The sequence below is a fragment of the Parasteatoda tepidariorum genome, chromosome 8 (assembly GCF_982258835.1).
Source record: "Parasteatoda tepidariorum strain Cologne lab strain chromosome 8, Ptep-v5.0, whole genome shotgun sequence".
Lineage (NCBI taxonomy): Eukaryota > Metazoa > Arthropoda > Arachnida > Araneae > Theridiidae > Parasteatoda > Parasteatoda tepidariorum.
The window spans coordinates 30,336,774-30,352,420 of record NC_141762.1 but is presented as its reverse complement, the minus strand read 5'-3'; the positions used below and the strand labels follow the sequence as shown (position 1 = coordinate 30,352,420).

The 15,647-nt window shown below is 27.2% G+C and overlaps 1 protein-coding gene across 1 annotated transcript; it reads left to right on the top strand.

The window, feature by feature from the left end:
* The first annotated feature begins 2,477 nt into the window (after positions 1 to 2,477).
* On the top strand, positions 2,478 to 12,130 carry Fkbp12 (peptidyl-prolyl cis-trans isomerase Fkbp12). Its single transcript, XM_016065674.4, has 5 exons — positions 2,478 to 2,697; positions 4,084 to 4,131; positions 8,216 to 8,328; positions 8,412 to 8,485; positions 10,411 to 12,130. The coding sequence occupies exons 1-5, from the start codon at positions 2,661 to 2,663 to the stop codon at positions 10,463 to 10,465; spliced, it is 327 nt and encodes a 108-aa protein (XP_015921160.1). The 5' UTR covers positions 2,478 to 2,660; the 3' UTR covers positions 10,466 to 12,130.
* The last annotated feature ends 3,517 nt before the right edge of the window (positions 12,131 to 15,647 follow it).

The following is a 15,647-nucleotide window of genomic DNA, read 5'->3' as shown; positions in this document are numbered from 1 at the left end:
AACATGTGGACCGCAATGGGTTAATTTAACTTTTTGCTTACTGTGCTTAGTATGAGGAAGCCATTCTGGTCCACTCAATGTACCAGCCATGAGCAAAAGGTTAAAAAAAATAATTGAATTAAAAACAATCAAGTTAAAAGACTTATGGGATGTTTCTCTGCTAAAAATTAAGAATTTATCTAGGCTAATGCTTGGGTTTATTTCATTAAAAAAAAAAGCGAATTAACCATTAATTTTATTGTATTTTCATTTGTTAAAATTTAGAAGACAAAAATGAGTTTATTAGAAAATATTAGCAATCAGAACAAATAAAATTACTCTTGACAGTATCAATAACCTGAAGTACTGGGCCAGTATAGCTTGGTCGGTAGGGCGCTGGGCCCATGTCCGAGAGTTCGTGGGGTCGAACCCCGCCGGCCGAAGACTCCCCGTGTACTAAAGTGACTGATGCACGCTAAATCTGTGGAGTCGCAAAAGTCCTCCATGTTCCCATAACAAATCAATACCTCTGGGGGTACTGGATTGGAGATCGATCGTTCTCAGATTCAGGTCAAAATTCCGATCTGTGGATGAATGAATGGATGTATGAACGAGTCAGCCCTATAAACTGGTGCGACGTATGGTGTGGCAGAAGTCGAATTCTTGGCCATAGATGGCGCCACTGAAAAACAAGAACAATCGAACCCCTTCTGCCTAAACAGGCATACGCCAACAACAACAATCCGAAGTACTTGGATGAGTAGTTGTACAAAAGACTGAATGGATCAAGTTGTGAAGAAGCCTGAGGATGATGCGTAACCCAGGGCTGTATTCATTACAAATTAGCTGAAATCGACCATACATTCCATTATAATGCAGCTTTTTTAAACTATTCAAGTTCCATTAAGTGAGTTTTACAGAAATATTGAGAAAAAAACAGCTGTTTAAAATTTTTAATTTATTATTATTTTTTTAAACAATAATGAAAATCTTTGCTACTCTGAAAATCTTTGGTGGAATTTTTATTTTAGTTACACTGATTGTTGAGTTTTTATACTGTCAAAAAAATGAAATTGCAAATATTAAATCCTTTTTTTCAGTGAAATGCTATTTTTAATATATTATATTTTTGTCGTTCTTAATTTTCTTTTGTTCTTCTGCATTAATTTTTTTAATTGATTTCTCAAATTGTTATTATTTAATTTCTATTAATAATAGTATTTTTTTAAATTTTATAAACAGCTTAATTTCAGCCCCTATTGTTAGTATACCAACAATTTCAATATTATGGGTATGACGGAATTAAATTTTTGAATAAGTCTTCCCGAAGATTTAAAATACACATTCAAAAATATTTGTAAAGTATTCTCCTTTGTTCATATTTGGAAAGAAAAAAAACTCTCTAATAAAAAGAAAATTTAATGAGTTGGTTTTAAAAAATTTATTAGATTAAAGAAACGAAAATTAACCAGATTTATAAAACAATATTTATGGAAAAAAATATTTACACTGAGAATTGAAACTGAAATATAGATTATAATAAATACAAAAAAAGAATAAAAAGCTGCCTCACAACACCTAGTGTCTTTCAAAAATAAAGAATTTATGTAGGAATTACGTGTTGTTTAAAAAGGTGTTGCACGTTGAAAATAAATTTGGTATTCAAAGCTTCTTACCAAATTTGTAGTATTTTTGCAATCGCTGAACTCATGGAAACGTGGTTTGTTTCATAGGTGATTGCTTGCAAATAGCTAGTGATCTAAAGCAGAAGATGATGCAAAATAAAATTAACTAAATTAATGAGAAAACTGTGAAAATTTCGTTAAGAATTAATTAAATTGAATATGACTAGAATTCAATTTTTTATATTTATTTCGCAAAATTTATATGCATACAATAGAAAGCATTTTAATAATTTTTTTAAGAAAACTACAAAAGCCAGTCTCTTTCAAATATCTAATTGCATCTCCATTTCTATATACAATTTTGTTAATTGCAATGTTATAATATTTCCTTCAAACATACGAATTTTCGCTCGTTTTTTATTAATTATCTATTCCTTTCTACGTACACCTATCTTTTCATAATATCTTTTAACCAGAACAGTTACACAATACAGAAAATCATGAAAAAAATAGTGTAATATCTAACGAATGAAGAACCGAGTTCTAATAGTTCATAAGTTCTAATTTTTATTAATTTAATCTTTAGTGGTGCAAAAAAAGGAGAAAAATAATATTATTTAGTCTGTTATAATTTTTAAATGATGTAAAATTCGAAGATAATCTATTCTAGACGTTAGCACTTACTGAAATTTTGATTCATATCCTTGAAATTTTCGTAGCTTTTGTAGTGGACTACGGCATCTAGCGTTAAATACATGAACTATTTTTTTTTTAAAGACTGTGCATTGAACGGAAATGCGTTAACGCGTTGTTGGAATTGCGCCATAGATCTAAGCTAGAAGTTTAGCCTCATATTTAAAATTTTTTTCTTTTATGGTTTAGCCGTTAGAGACCAGAGACAACTAATCTTTTACTACCGTAACAAAAGTATTTTTTGTACTTTTCAGTAGTTGATGAATTTTTAAGTTTTTTTTTATTAATAAATTCTATTTGTAATTTATATACCTTGTTTTTTTAATTCTTTTTTTTATAAACTTTTATCTACCAATTACAGAAATGGGAGTTGAGATTGAAACGATTAAACCGGGTGATGGTAAGTTTAATGTTTGTAAATAATCCATTTATCGATAATGTTAATAATAAAATATGTTACCTTTTAAAATTTGCATCGAAATTTATATTTGTTTTATTATGTTATTTATCTTATAAGTTGTCAAAAGTTTATGTCTGAAGGACTAAGTTTTTGACATTCTTTAAATTAGATCCACACCCATTTGCTTGCTCTTCGCGATTCACTTATTTATCGATTTTTGCATAAACCTATTACAAATATGATTGATATTAAATTTTTTTTTTCTAAACTGCCAGCTCAAACCAAAAAAAAAAACTTATAAAAGGATTATAAATTTCATATTATAAATCAAGTGCATTTGTTTATATTTTCTTGAGCTTCGTTTGATCCTTTCGAATGTGGACATTTTGTTTTCTTACATTTTAAAAAGCTTCTTATGTAACTTCATTGCTCTAGTTAAAGCGGTTATCTTAATTTTGATACCTTAAAGGGCGAATGTTTCTAAACTCTTAATTCAAACCACAAAATAGGAAGCTCATAAAGTTTTTTTTTTTTTTTGGATTTTAATTAAATTGTATTTGTTTATATTTATTTGGGCCTAGTTTTATTTTTTCGAATGTGAACATTTTGTTTTCTTGCATTTAAAATTTTTTTTTCGTAACTTCATCCTTCCATCATAAGCAGTTATATTTATATTACTTACAACAGTTATCTTTATATGGTTGCTAATAAGGGCAAATGTTAAGAAAATTTAGTCACTGGTCCAAAGGTTATGTGACTAAAAAATGTCTCTAGTCTGTGCCTATTTTCACATGTCTGTTATATTTTGAAGGAAAAAAAAAACAAATACAAGAAAAAAACAAGAATTTATGAAACAAAAAATTTAAATTGCAATCTTTAAACTTTTATAAATTAGTAAAGAAAGCAAATGGCACTTTATATAAATCAAAACTTTATTTTGTTATTATTGAGAAATGAAAAAAAAAGTTTAATTACTTTAACAAATTGAGTGTTATTATTAAAAGATATTGTTGAGACAAGTAATTTTCACGTATATGATGAAGTATGTAATTTTGTAAAAGATACACTGATTAAAACATCAATCTGGAAACTGAAAAACAAATCACTACCTATTATCACTTTTCGCATGATTAATTACATTTTATTCTTTCCTTTGAATCATTGATATTATTTGCTTGATGATTCCTCACTCATTAAGCAAAATATGATCAGATTTACTATTAATTCCAGGCTGTACCTAGTCAAAATTACAAATATAAAATGACTTATATTTTTTAGGAATTATTTTAAATTTGTTCTATTACTTATTAAACTAATAATATTTTACTTAATTTGATTGATTTTCATGACTTTAAGAAACTAATATGTGTACCAATTTTATTTCAGGTCAAACATTCCCCAAAACAGGACAAACTGTTGTTGTACATTATACTGGTAATGTTCTACTTCTGCTTTCTCTAAGTTAATTAATTATACTCCACAATTATAATCATGTTTTCTAGTGTTTGTTGTGTTAAATATTTATTTTCATTAAAAATTATGTCCAATTGGTATTTATTTATTGAATATTGTTAAGGGTATTTTTCAAAGCTCTTGTTTATTAAGGAAATTAAAAAACCTATAGTTTAGGTGCCTTTTACATGAAGCAAAGTTATAATTTTAAACTGTGTATATTATTAACTGACAACTAATACTATAATTATACTATTAACTGAAAGTGTTTTAAATTTTATTAAGCTCTTTGATTATTATACATGCCAGTATAATTTTTCTTAAAAATGAAGCAGTTTTTTTTTTTTTTTTTGAAGTTAAAAGTACTTACTGGCTAACCAAATTTGCTATTAATGCATCTGAATGTTCTGAAATTATTTTAAGGATTAAACAGGGGAATTCTGACTTTTCCTTTCCTTTTATTTAAGAAAATAGTGGATAATATAATTTTTTTTTTTATCATATGCATATCTGCTAACAGTCATGAATAACTGTTATAAGGAGGGGTGTAGCAAATATTCGGCCACTATTCTGTATTTGTCCTATTCAGCCCTTTTGCCGAATGTTTGACAAAGTATTATTTGGAAACTTAAATTTTGACAAAGTTTTTTTTCTCTGAAATTTGAAGAAATTTAATAAGGAATATTAAAGGCATTTTTTACTATACATTGTTAGAAATTGTTTTTACACATATTTGTTAAACACTAAATCTTGTTAATTTATTATCTAAAAGGCAAATGGAAAAGCAAAATTTGAAGAATTGAAACTAGGTTACTTTATACTAGACCATGAATTTTGTAATGCTGATTTTTTTAAAAATTATATTAATTCAAGCAGTGTTTTCATCATAGAAAAAAAAATGGGTGAGAATTTCTCACCCTTTCTCAAAAACAGGGTGAGATTTCAAAAAGTTAAGTGAGATTTCTAAAAACTAAAAAAACACAAACTCTTGAAAAAAAAAATTTCTTTAATTATAATACATTTTTAACGTCTTCTATTTCTTAAAGCATTGAATATTTTTGGTGCATCGTCATAGAAGATTTTGCCTCTACAAGGTATTTGTCCATCTTACATAAGTGTATAAAAAATTTGAACGTCTTAACATGAAGAAACCTTACCTTCGGTAAACACGTGGTTGCAGGGAAATGTGTTCTGAAAGGGGTTCCGTGGCTGTGTTCTGTTGTTCGAAAAGGTTCTGAACAATATTGGTAAATAGGGAGGCTAGATAACGGGGCAGATGTTGAAAATAATGAAAGATCCAGGAAGAAAAGTGAAATGGATTTTATTCTAAATGGCGTAATTCGAAGCTTTTTCCAAAATGCAAGAAATTCGCGAATTTTGAAATTGATTTATAGAATGCGCGAATTTCTCGCAGTAATAATTTTTTAATGCGAGAAAATAAAAAAATATGCGAGATTCTCGCATTCTCGCACTGTAGTGAAAACACTGATTCAAGTCAATTTCCTAGTTTTTTCATCACTTTATGTCTTGAAAATTGAGAACTCTTTTTTATTTGTTTCCTTTTTGGTTCTTTTTCTTTAATCACTATAATGCATCATTTTAACGGAGCGTTTCTTATACTTTCTTCTTTTACTGTCACTTATTTCCTATATGGTAAGATAAGTAACAGGCAACCTAGAAAACTGATTCTCCATGTTTATGTTATATTTCAGAACTAAGGGGAAAAATGTTTCTCTTTAGCTTTTTTCGTTAACTCTTTTTATCAGTATTTTATTGCAAATTATATAAAGAGCCTATCGAATGGACGCTATTCTTTTATGGCCACTTTTTTCCTTAAAATACGGCGATGTGAAAAATTAAATTGAGATTTTAATGTTACATCTTTCATTCAAAACTTAAGAATGGCTTTTGTTTTAGTTTTAGCTTGTTCAAAAAAAAAATTTTTGCACGTGTTTATTATTAGACTTTAAACTTCAAATTAAACCATTGGAAAACTGAGATGTTTATGTTTAAAATTGTCTTTCAAAAATCAAGATTGATTTTTATTTTTCTATTTTGCTTTTGTATATAATCTGTTTTTTTTTTTTTTTTTTTTTTTTTTTAAATTTTTTTTTTATATGTCCTTTTTTATAATTTTAAAAGCATTTCTGTTAGTTATTATCTCTTTTAACGTTTTATGGATAATTTTTTTTCCAAAAAATATTATTTTTAGCACTAAATTTTTGTTTTAAGAACTAAGACTTTTTTTTCTTTCTTTTTCTTGTTTATAGAAATGGAGTTTTTTTTTTTCAATAGCTGTTGGTCATTTTTTTTTAAAATTTATCTTAGATATTTTTAATAATCTTTTTCATTTTAAACACTTTTATTCAAGTTTTTTTCCTCTTTGCCCCCCATAATACGGCTAAGTTTTGATTATTTTTCAATAGCTACTGAACTTATTTATATAAAAAATATTTATTTATGATTTCGTTTTTAAAAAAACGAAATGTTGCTATTCGGTATTCGGCGCATATTTTTAGCGGAATATTCAGCCAAATCATTATTTGTTACACTCCTAACTATAAGAATAGCTTATTATTTAAACAAAGAATGTGTTAACGCTAAAATGTTTTCCAGAGCTCATTCTAGGCAGGGTAAACAGGGCGCAGCACCCTGTTGCCCTTTTAGTCTACAGAATCCACCCTGTTGCCCTTTTAGTCAAAAGAATCTACCCTGTTGCCCCTGATGTAATAGACTCTAAACCCTTTCTTTCCTCAATCCTTCTTTATTTTTTCTCCAAACTGTACAATGGATTTCTTAAATTTTCAACTATTTTTATTTAGTTTGTCATTGCTGTCAATACATAGATTTATGTGGGGGAAAAAAATAGCCATCACACCCCCTTGTTGCACTTGTCTTAGAAAGTTTGCAGTTGCTTCCACTATCATTAAATCATAGTTATTATTAATCAATTTAATTATTAAATCATAACTACAGACACTTAAAAACATACATTTATTATTTTATTAATATATGCAAGCATTTTAAATAAATTACTAAGTTAATTAGCTCAATAACTCGATATATATGTTAATTTATTAATAAAAATGAGTAAATATGATTGCTTTGCTATTGTTAGTAAAATATAAAAAAATTCTTTCACTAATTGACAATGTTTTTTCATAGAACGTGAAAAGCCCATAGATAGAAATTATTGCCCTTTTAGAATAATAATGCCCTTTTTTTAAACGTTTGCACCCTGCCCTTTTTTCTGTCTAGAATGAGCTCTGTGTTTTCGTGTAAACTCAGTGCCTACGACTAATATTATTATTAACTAGAAAGATCAATAATCAAGATGAATTTCTAAAGGGCTCTGTCCCTAAACTATTTCAAATTCTTTTTCTCGTTATTAAGTCAATAATTTTATAATTTAGGGCTGCCTATGATTTGAAAATTAAGATGATCATTTATTTGTTGATGGGTGTTACCTGATTTGCTTGTGAGAAGTTGTGTTAATGGACTTGTTTCTAGTGCTTTCTTATATCTCTTTGTTTTATCAATTTTTGTCACATTTTAGGCTTTGTGTTTTATAAAAAACTCGTGCAGTTTTTAAATTTTTTTTTATTCCTTATATCATTGTTTCCCAAAGTGTGGTACGCGTACCCCCAGGGGTACATGAGCAGTTTAGTGGGGGTACGCGTCGTTCTTATGCGAAATATCTAGCAACAAACGAAAATTTCAAAAACTTTTATTTAAAAACAAAGCAAGCCATGAAAATTTACGATTACGCATTTTTCTATTGGCTATTTTTTGCAGAGTTAACAGTTAATAATTAGTGGTGTCAACAGCCAGTTGTGATTTGTAACTTTTGTGCGATTTTTTTTATTATGAAAAATACATTCAATTTTTTACACACAGCATTACGAAAAATGTAGAAGGGGTACACAAAAGTTATAAGTTTGGGAAACACTGTCTTATATGTTACCTTTTTAAAAAAATATCCTAATTAAATTTTTTGTGTCTGTTTTTTGTATTTTTTTTTTTTTTTGTACTTTGAACTTTTATTTTATGTCCTGTATTGTTTTAGGTACATTAGCTGACGGGTCAAAATTTGACTCTTCTCGAGATAGAGGTAAACCCTTCAAATTTAGAATAGGTAAAGGAGAAGTCATTAAAGGCTGGGATAATGGTGTAGCTCAAGTAATTTATGTTATGTTACTTATCAGATTCTTCTATTCTTTCCTTTTTTTCACTACTGTATGCAACAATTAATTTTTTTTTAGATGAGTGTAGGACAGCGTGCAAAATTGATTTGCTCACCTGATTTTGCTTATGGCTCACTAGGACATCCTGGAATATATCCTTTTATTTTTAAACAGTTCTCATTTCTAATTTTTGAAAACAAATTTTTACTTTTTGTCAGATTCTTGAAAGCATGTGGGTGTGTTAATACAAATCTGGGAGTTAAGTTTTTATTTTATTTTAGAGCTCATGATAGCAAGTTTCACATTGCCTGAAGTCTTATTAAATGTTTTTATTATAGACTTGTGAATATATATTATTATTCGATTTTATCTTATCTGTTAATGTTATACTCTTATTTTTGATCTTGTGTTTTAATTTATTGATTTTGAGCTTTTAAGGGTTACTGGTGAGAAATATAGGTCTCTTTATTAAATTATTTATGAATTTAATTATTTAATCAATTGCTAATTGCATTTTTGTTTTTTTAATCTTAGAATATTTACTTTTAAATTATCTTAAAAAAATTTCAATGTAGACTCACTTTAAGGAGAAATGTACTAAAAATTTTGGAAGTAAACTGTAATTTGCTAAGTCTTATGGCAATTCTGTTTATTTATCATTAGCTTTGAGTGGCAGTTAACTGTGTAAGTTATTCTGGTTAATTGCTAAAATTGGAATATTTCCTCTAGTGTCTGATTTTCCACTTTTTATTGTTTCTCTCTTTTTCTATTTTTTCTCAAATTTTTTTCTTTTATTTTTGTTATTTTTTATTAAATTATGAGAATATTCAGAGATAGCAACACTGCTTAGTTTTTTCCAACTACAACTTTTTAAAATGTTTACAATGTAATAATTATAAATGTAATAATGCAATAGCTATCCTTTTCAATGGGGCTATTCACTAATTAATTACTATTTGGAATTTCTCTTTTTTACTTATATGATTATACATGATGTAGTATCAAAACTTTACTCATAGCCTAAGAAATGTTGCTAATCAATATCCATTATTTCTCCAATGTTCACAGGTATGTTTTTTTTTTTTTTTTTGGTCATTACATGCCTGATAAAACTTTTGAGTATCTTTCAAAATTATTAAATTTTATAAAAAAAAAAAAATTCCTAGATAATTTTTTTTGCTTCATTTTTATGTTAATTTATTAAATGTGTCTTTTTTACCTAGAAAGACGAATACGGCAATTTAGCCCATTTAATTTGTTTTTTGTTGCTCCGTAATTTTAACAATAACTTACTGAAAGTATGGAATATTTCTAACTTTTCATAATTTGATTCAGTTTACCTCCTCATTTAATCATTTAAATCTTAGCCTTATAGAAATGTGCTTATACTTAAAATGACTGAAGGTTCTAAAGTGGCAGCTAGGTATTTTGGTAGATATCCTATTACCCCAGGTACTTTTGGATCTGAGATACCCTTTGGTATATTATATGAGGTGCTCCAGTTTCATTAATAAAAGCAAGAGTTATTTTAAAGCTATCTCTATTATTTATGAAGAAAAGTCAATTATATAAGAAACTAATGTGCATGTATAATTGTCTAGCCAGTGTTCCGTTTAATCATATATTTTCATTAACCAAATCTAATAAAATACTATAGAATTTCAAATCGGTTATGTTTTTATGAAATTAGTTCTGATTTTATTTTAAGATTCTGGGTATCTAGTTAAATCTTCACACAAACAAACTGGAAGGGCCAAACTGGTCCTTTCTGTCTTATCTATTTATAGACCAATGTTAAGTCTTTATAGTATTTGTCTTACAATAAAAACTGCTATTGTGTTTCTTGAGCTATGGAAATTTGCGGGAGCTAAAAATGTGTCCATGAGGCAGTATTTTTAACTTTATTTCATGGTTTTTTTCCCCCTTTAAGATAAGAGTTTTTATGAGTAACTTATGAAATGTGTTTGTAGATACTGAGAGGAGGTTGGAGGTTTTATTTTAACATTGGAATTAATATTTGAAATCTGTATTACATGAAACAAGATATTATGAAATTTTACACTTAACTCAAGCTTACTATTCCACCGAATGCCACTTTAACATTTGATGTAGAGCTTCTGAAACTGGAGTGAATGATGATCATGTTATTCTCATTTGTGCATGGATTTAGAAGTGCACACCAATATCCTAAACAAGTTTTATTTCCATTTCATTTGTTTGCTTATTGTTTGGATAAGAAAAATTCTTATGTTTCTGCATTTTTAAATCAATGTATGCTTTTATTTCTATTTTTAACATTAAGGTCATTTCATAAGTTATTAATATTTTTTTTTTCTCTTTTAAATGAGAGATAATTTTGTATTGTTTTGTATTTTGTTTTATTTACAGTATTTCACCTAACAAATCTTGGCTGATTTATATCTTGATGATACCATGTTTCATTTGAAATTTTATCTGGAAAATAAGATATTTTTGGTTGTATAATCCCATATAAAAATTTAATGTTTGTGCTATCATTATAAAAGCAACCTATTTATAAATTAAAGTTTTTAAATTAAATGTTTCAAATTTTGTGATTTCTTGATGTGTAGATATTAGTTTATTCTTAAAAGTATGCTTAAATTTTGCTTAATATCTTTGTGCATTCGTTTTCTTGTAGTAGCACCTAATCTTAAAGCATTGCATTTAAAACTATGTAGGTTTTGTTTTATTTTTACTATTAAATATATTAAATTAATTTAACAGTGCATTTGTTTTGCCTTCTATTTTTCTTTTCCATAAATATCTTGTGATGGTTAAATTGGGTGTGCTTATTTCTAAGTATGGTAAAAGTGGTATGTAGACACTTGTTAAAAGTAGGGTTTCTATCGAATCAATATTTTCTCTTTTATTGGAACTTTGAAGATTATTTTTAGTTTTACCTATGCTTCTACCAAGTGTTAATCATTAGTTCTAAGTATATTTATTAATCATAAATTATTAAAAAAAAATTTTTTTTTGATGCTTGTAATTAGAAAAATTAAAATGCTTTTCCTTGTAGCTAATATTTTATGTAGTCCTTGTTATAGTGTTTTTCTGGGATGCTAACCTCTACAGATTTTACAAGTTAAATTACATAGCTAATAATGAATTTCTTTGAATAATTTGTATTTGAATAATTATTTCATAAGGTGTGGGATATTTTGTAAGTTGAGTGTTTAAAATAAACAGGAACTGTCGGAAAAGGATTAAAAGATTATAAATAGATTTGGGATAAAGAAATTGTTGATTAAGTAAAGTTATCTGGTTGGCATCCCTATATTGTATGCTATTTGTTTCGTTATAACTAATTAGTGTGTTCTAGACATCTGCTAAGTACAATAAGATATTCCTCGAATCTTATGATTTATGTGACATGTGATAAATTTTCGAAACAAAATAAAAGTGAGGTGAATTTATTTGTGTATTCATATCGTGGTCTTGTGATTAGTAAATCTGAATAGGTATAGATAATTATGTAATTCCACTACCTGCAGTAAGTAAAAAAATAAAATCTCTGAAGTATTTTCTGCCAAACATCAAGGATATATGCAATTTTTAATTTAAAATGCAACTGATTATTCTAATCTTGCACTATGAGGCCTTTTTCGCCTGCATCAAAACAGTAAACTTTTTATGTATTTAATTGGTCTGTTGTCAGTGAATTGTAGAATTGATATATTCATGCCTATACATATGAAATGTTTTTGTCTGTGCATTTTGTCAGATGCTATGTACCCATTTTTATGAATATAAATAAAAAAAAATGTCCCTCTGCATTTCTATTTTTTTTCTTCATTTGTTGTATTATTAATTTTATATCAAGAAAAGTAATTTAACCTCCTGGCTAGTTATGTTTTATTCCAGATTTCTGACTGAATTAAAACTCCTGATTTACTGTAAACCATGTTGTGAATTATTGAGGTTGTAAAAAAAAAAAAGGCTAGAGCAGAAGTAAAGTTTGCATTTTTTCCTTACTCATTCTAAACATAACAAGAAAAGTAGGGAATTTGTCAAGATCAAAACTAAAGACAGGCTAATATCATCACAAAGCAGTTTTGTATAAAATATTTTTTTCTATTCTCTAAAATAGTAATCTTAATGTGTCCTAGAAATCTGCAACAATGCTCTGTGGTTTAATAATTTTACATTTTCAATAGTTAAAAAAAATTAATGAAAATATTTGCATGTCCAATATATTTGCTTATGTGATATGAGATGTTTCCTTACCATTCTGTTTAATTAAATACAGTCAGGTGTTATGTTTGTGAAAAAGAGAGGCATTTTTAATAAAAAATAGATAATAATAAAATACATAATAAAAAATAGATATTTTACACTTAGCATTGATTTGTCATATTTTATTAGCTTTGCTATAAAAAATCTTACAATGCTTTAATTATTTAAATTCTCTTTAAAAATCAAGGCAAATGATGTTATTTATTGTGTGTGGTTAAATTTTTTTTTTATAAAACTGTCAATTTTAAGACAACTAATACATTTCTTGTTGGATTTTCTTTTGATGCTATTGTTTAGGTACTGGTACTCATCGTTTATAGCCTACAAAGACTGTTAGTAACTGCTTTTACTAGTTGCCACAAACTCAGACCTGTGTATATATGTATATCGCTGATTCAATGCTTCCATTTAAAAGCCTTCGTTCTTAAAACCAGGTTGAGTTGAAGCATTGGCCTTTGTCGTAGAACCAGGTTGAGTTGAAGCATTGGCTATCCAAAATTTTACCGTTGTCCTCATAATTTTTTTCATGGCTCATTTACAATTTTTTGAGTACATATTGTTATATGTTATTAGTTATTTTATTAACATGTGTACATGGGAATACTACTTTGAAAATTATGTTAAAAAGGTAAAATTTAAAGTAAAGCGAAATTTAAGGTAAATAAATATTTGATCAATCCTTAGAAAGTATTTACACAATCTTCTCACCATATCCCAGTAGAGGAGGAAATGTATTGTTTCTTGTTCACCTTGATTCTTGAAAATTTATTTCTTAGAAATAAAAAAAATAAACAAACAATTCTTTCTTTAAACAGTATAAATATTCGGAAATTTCATAAAAAGAAATAGCTCAAAAATAGTTATTTTTTAATGAAATCCAGTAGGCGATTTTAAAGTGCTATTGCACCCATTCACATCAGGGTTTTCGACCCACCCAATAAAGCCCAGGCTCAATTTTTTTTTTATAAACATAATTAAAATAGATTAATAAAGACTAAGATAAATAGATTTAGGGGTTTCATATTTATCTTAAATATGTTGATTTTGGAATTTTCAAAACTTAACTATAAATGCCTAATTTAAAGAGTAATTCCTAAATCTACTAAAAAAATTGTTAAATGAACAGTAGTTATGTAGTTAGTTGGCCTGCAAGAGGCTTACTTTATAACTAAAAAATGAAGCTATAACTTATAAATAAATAAAACAGAAAACTGTATATTTCTTTAATCCCAATATTATGATTTTATTTTTGCTCAAGGAAGGAATTAATTTAAGAATCTTTTATTAATACATACATTAAAACTTTTTTTATTTTAATTCATAACTTAATTATTATTTTCGTATATGTTTTCTTTTTATTAAAATTCTCTGTTAAATTAAAAATTAAATCTGAAAAGTGTTAAACTAGGTAATATCTAAACCCAAAGAAGCTGAATAAAACCCAACCGGGTTGTTGTTTTTTTTTTTTTTTTTTTAAAGAAAAACTTTTTTTAGACTGATTGACATTGAAGTTCTAAGAGCTAAGTCTATAAGCTTGGTAAGAGTTAGCCAGAAGCGAATAGGCCCGTAGCCCCAGCCCCTGAATTCTTTAGGGCTTTACAAGGGATCTCTATATCTTAAGAAAATAAAATTGTTCTATGAAATTTTATAAAAAGTAATTATTGATGTTTCCAAGTGTAGTGATTTGAATTTTATATTTAGAATTATTAAAAACATATTAAGTATTTTGAGAGTAAAAAATAGAAGGAAAAAAAATTATGTTGTTTCCTTCAATACCACTCACCAAACTCCTTAATTTTATATTTTGCCTCAAGCCACGAATGAACTATTTATAAAACTCTTAAATTTTCCTGGTTTATTATTACAAGTTTGGGAAAAACAGAAAATTACAATTCGTTTTTTTAAATTAGTTCTTACTGCTTACTTAACGTATAACTACCTAATATTATATATTAACATTATACATACATCTAGTACTTAATATTTCATACAGAATGTTTTTGCTGACGTAGACAACTAATAATTACTTTAGTAAAATATTAAAAATTTCAAAAATCTTTTTTTTTTTTCTTTTTCGAATTTTTACTTAATTGGAATTACATTTCATAGAAAGTTTCTATATACCTGAATGTTGGGAAATTTTGATATTGGTAGAGTCCCAAGTTACACCATGTCTTAATCCAGCGTTTCCCAAACTCGTGGCTTTTGTGTACCCTTTCTAAATTTTTTGTAACGTTGTGTACCATTAATAAAAAAAATGAATGCATTTTTTACTATAAAAAAATTGCACAAAAGTTTAAAATCACAACTGGCTGTTGACACCACTAATTATAAACTGTTAACTTTGCAAAAAATAGCCAATCGAAAAATACGTAATCGTAAAATTTCATTAAAATTTTTTGAAATTTTCGTTTGTTGCAAGCTATTCCGCATAAGAAAGTGTACCCCCACTAAACTGTTCCCCCAGTACCCCTGGGGGTACTGTCTTAATCCAACCCTGGAGTTAAAACGAATTGGGCAGGCTTCACTTCTACCATTTAAGATTGTACCGTATACACAATCCCGTAATATATACAGATCGGTGATGTATGTGGCATATTTCTATACAAATTTCCTTTATAGAATCAATCTAACCTGCAAAGTTTGACACGAGGATCTATGGTTTTTATCAAACTGAAAGAAAAGACATTTGTAATAATGAAATTTAAATATTTGCATTCTAAAAATCTAAAAAAAGGTGTGCTGTGATCACCAAATCTTTCAAAATTATTACATTTAATAAATTTTTTTAATGTGTGATTTTTTAATAGTTTACAAATTTTTTCGTGTGAAGTATTAGCACTAGTATTTTTTCTAAATCTCCCAAAGTTGCGATCTAGTTCAGCTTTGCTTAAGGGAAACAAAATGGATTAAACTTTTTAGTCACATTATGACCATTCAACATCATGACTAAATTAGACTCACGCGAAAGATGTAGATCTCTGAAAACAAGTAGACCTAGAATTTTAGAAGAATTTCACCAAAATCTCATATTCATGAAACCGATTTCAAATGTTT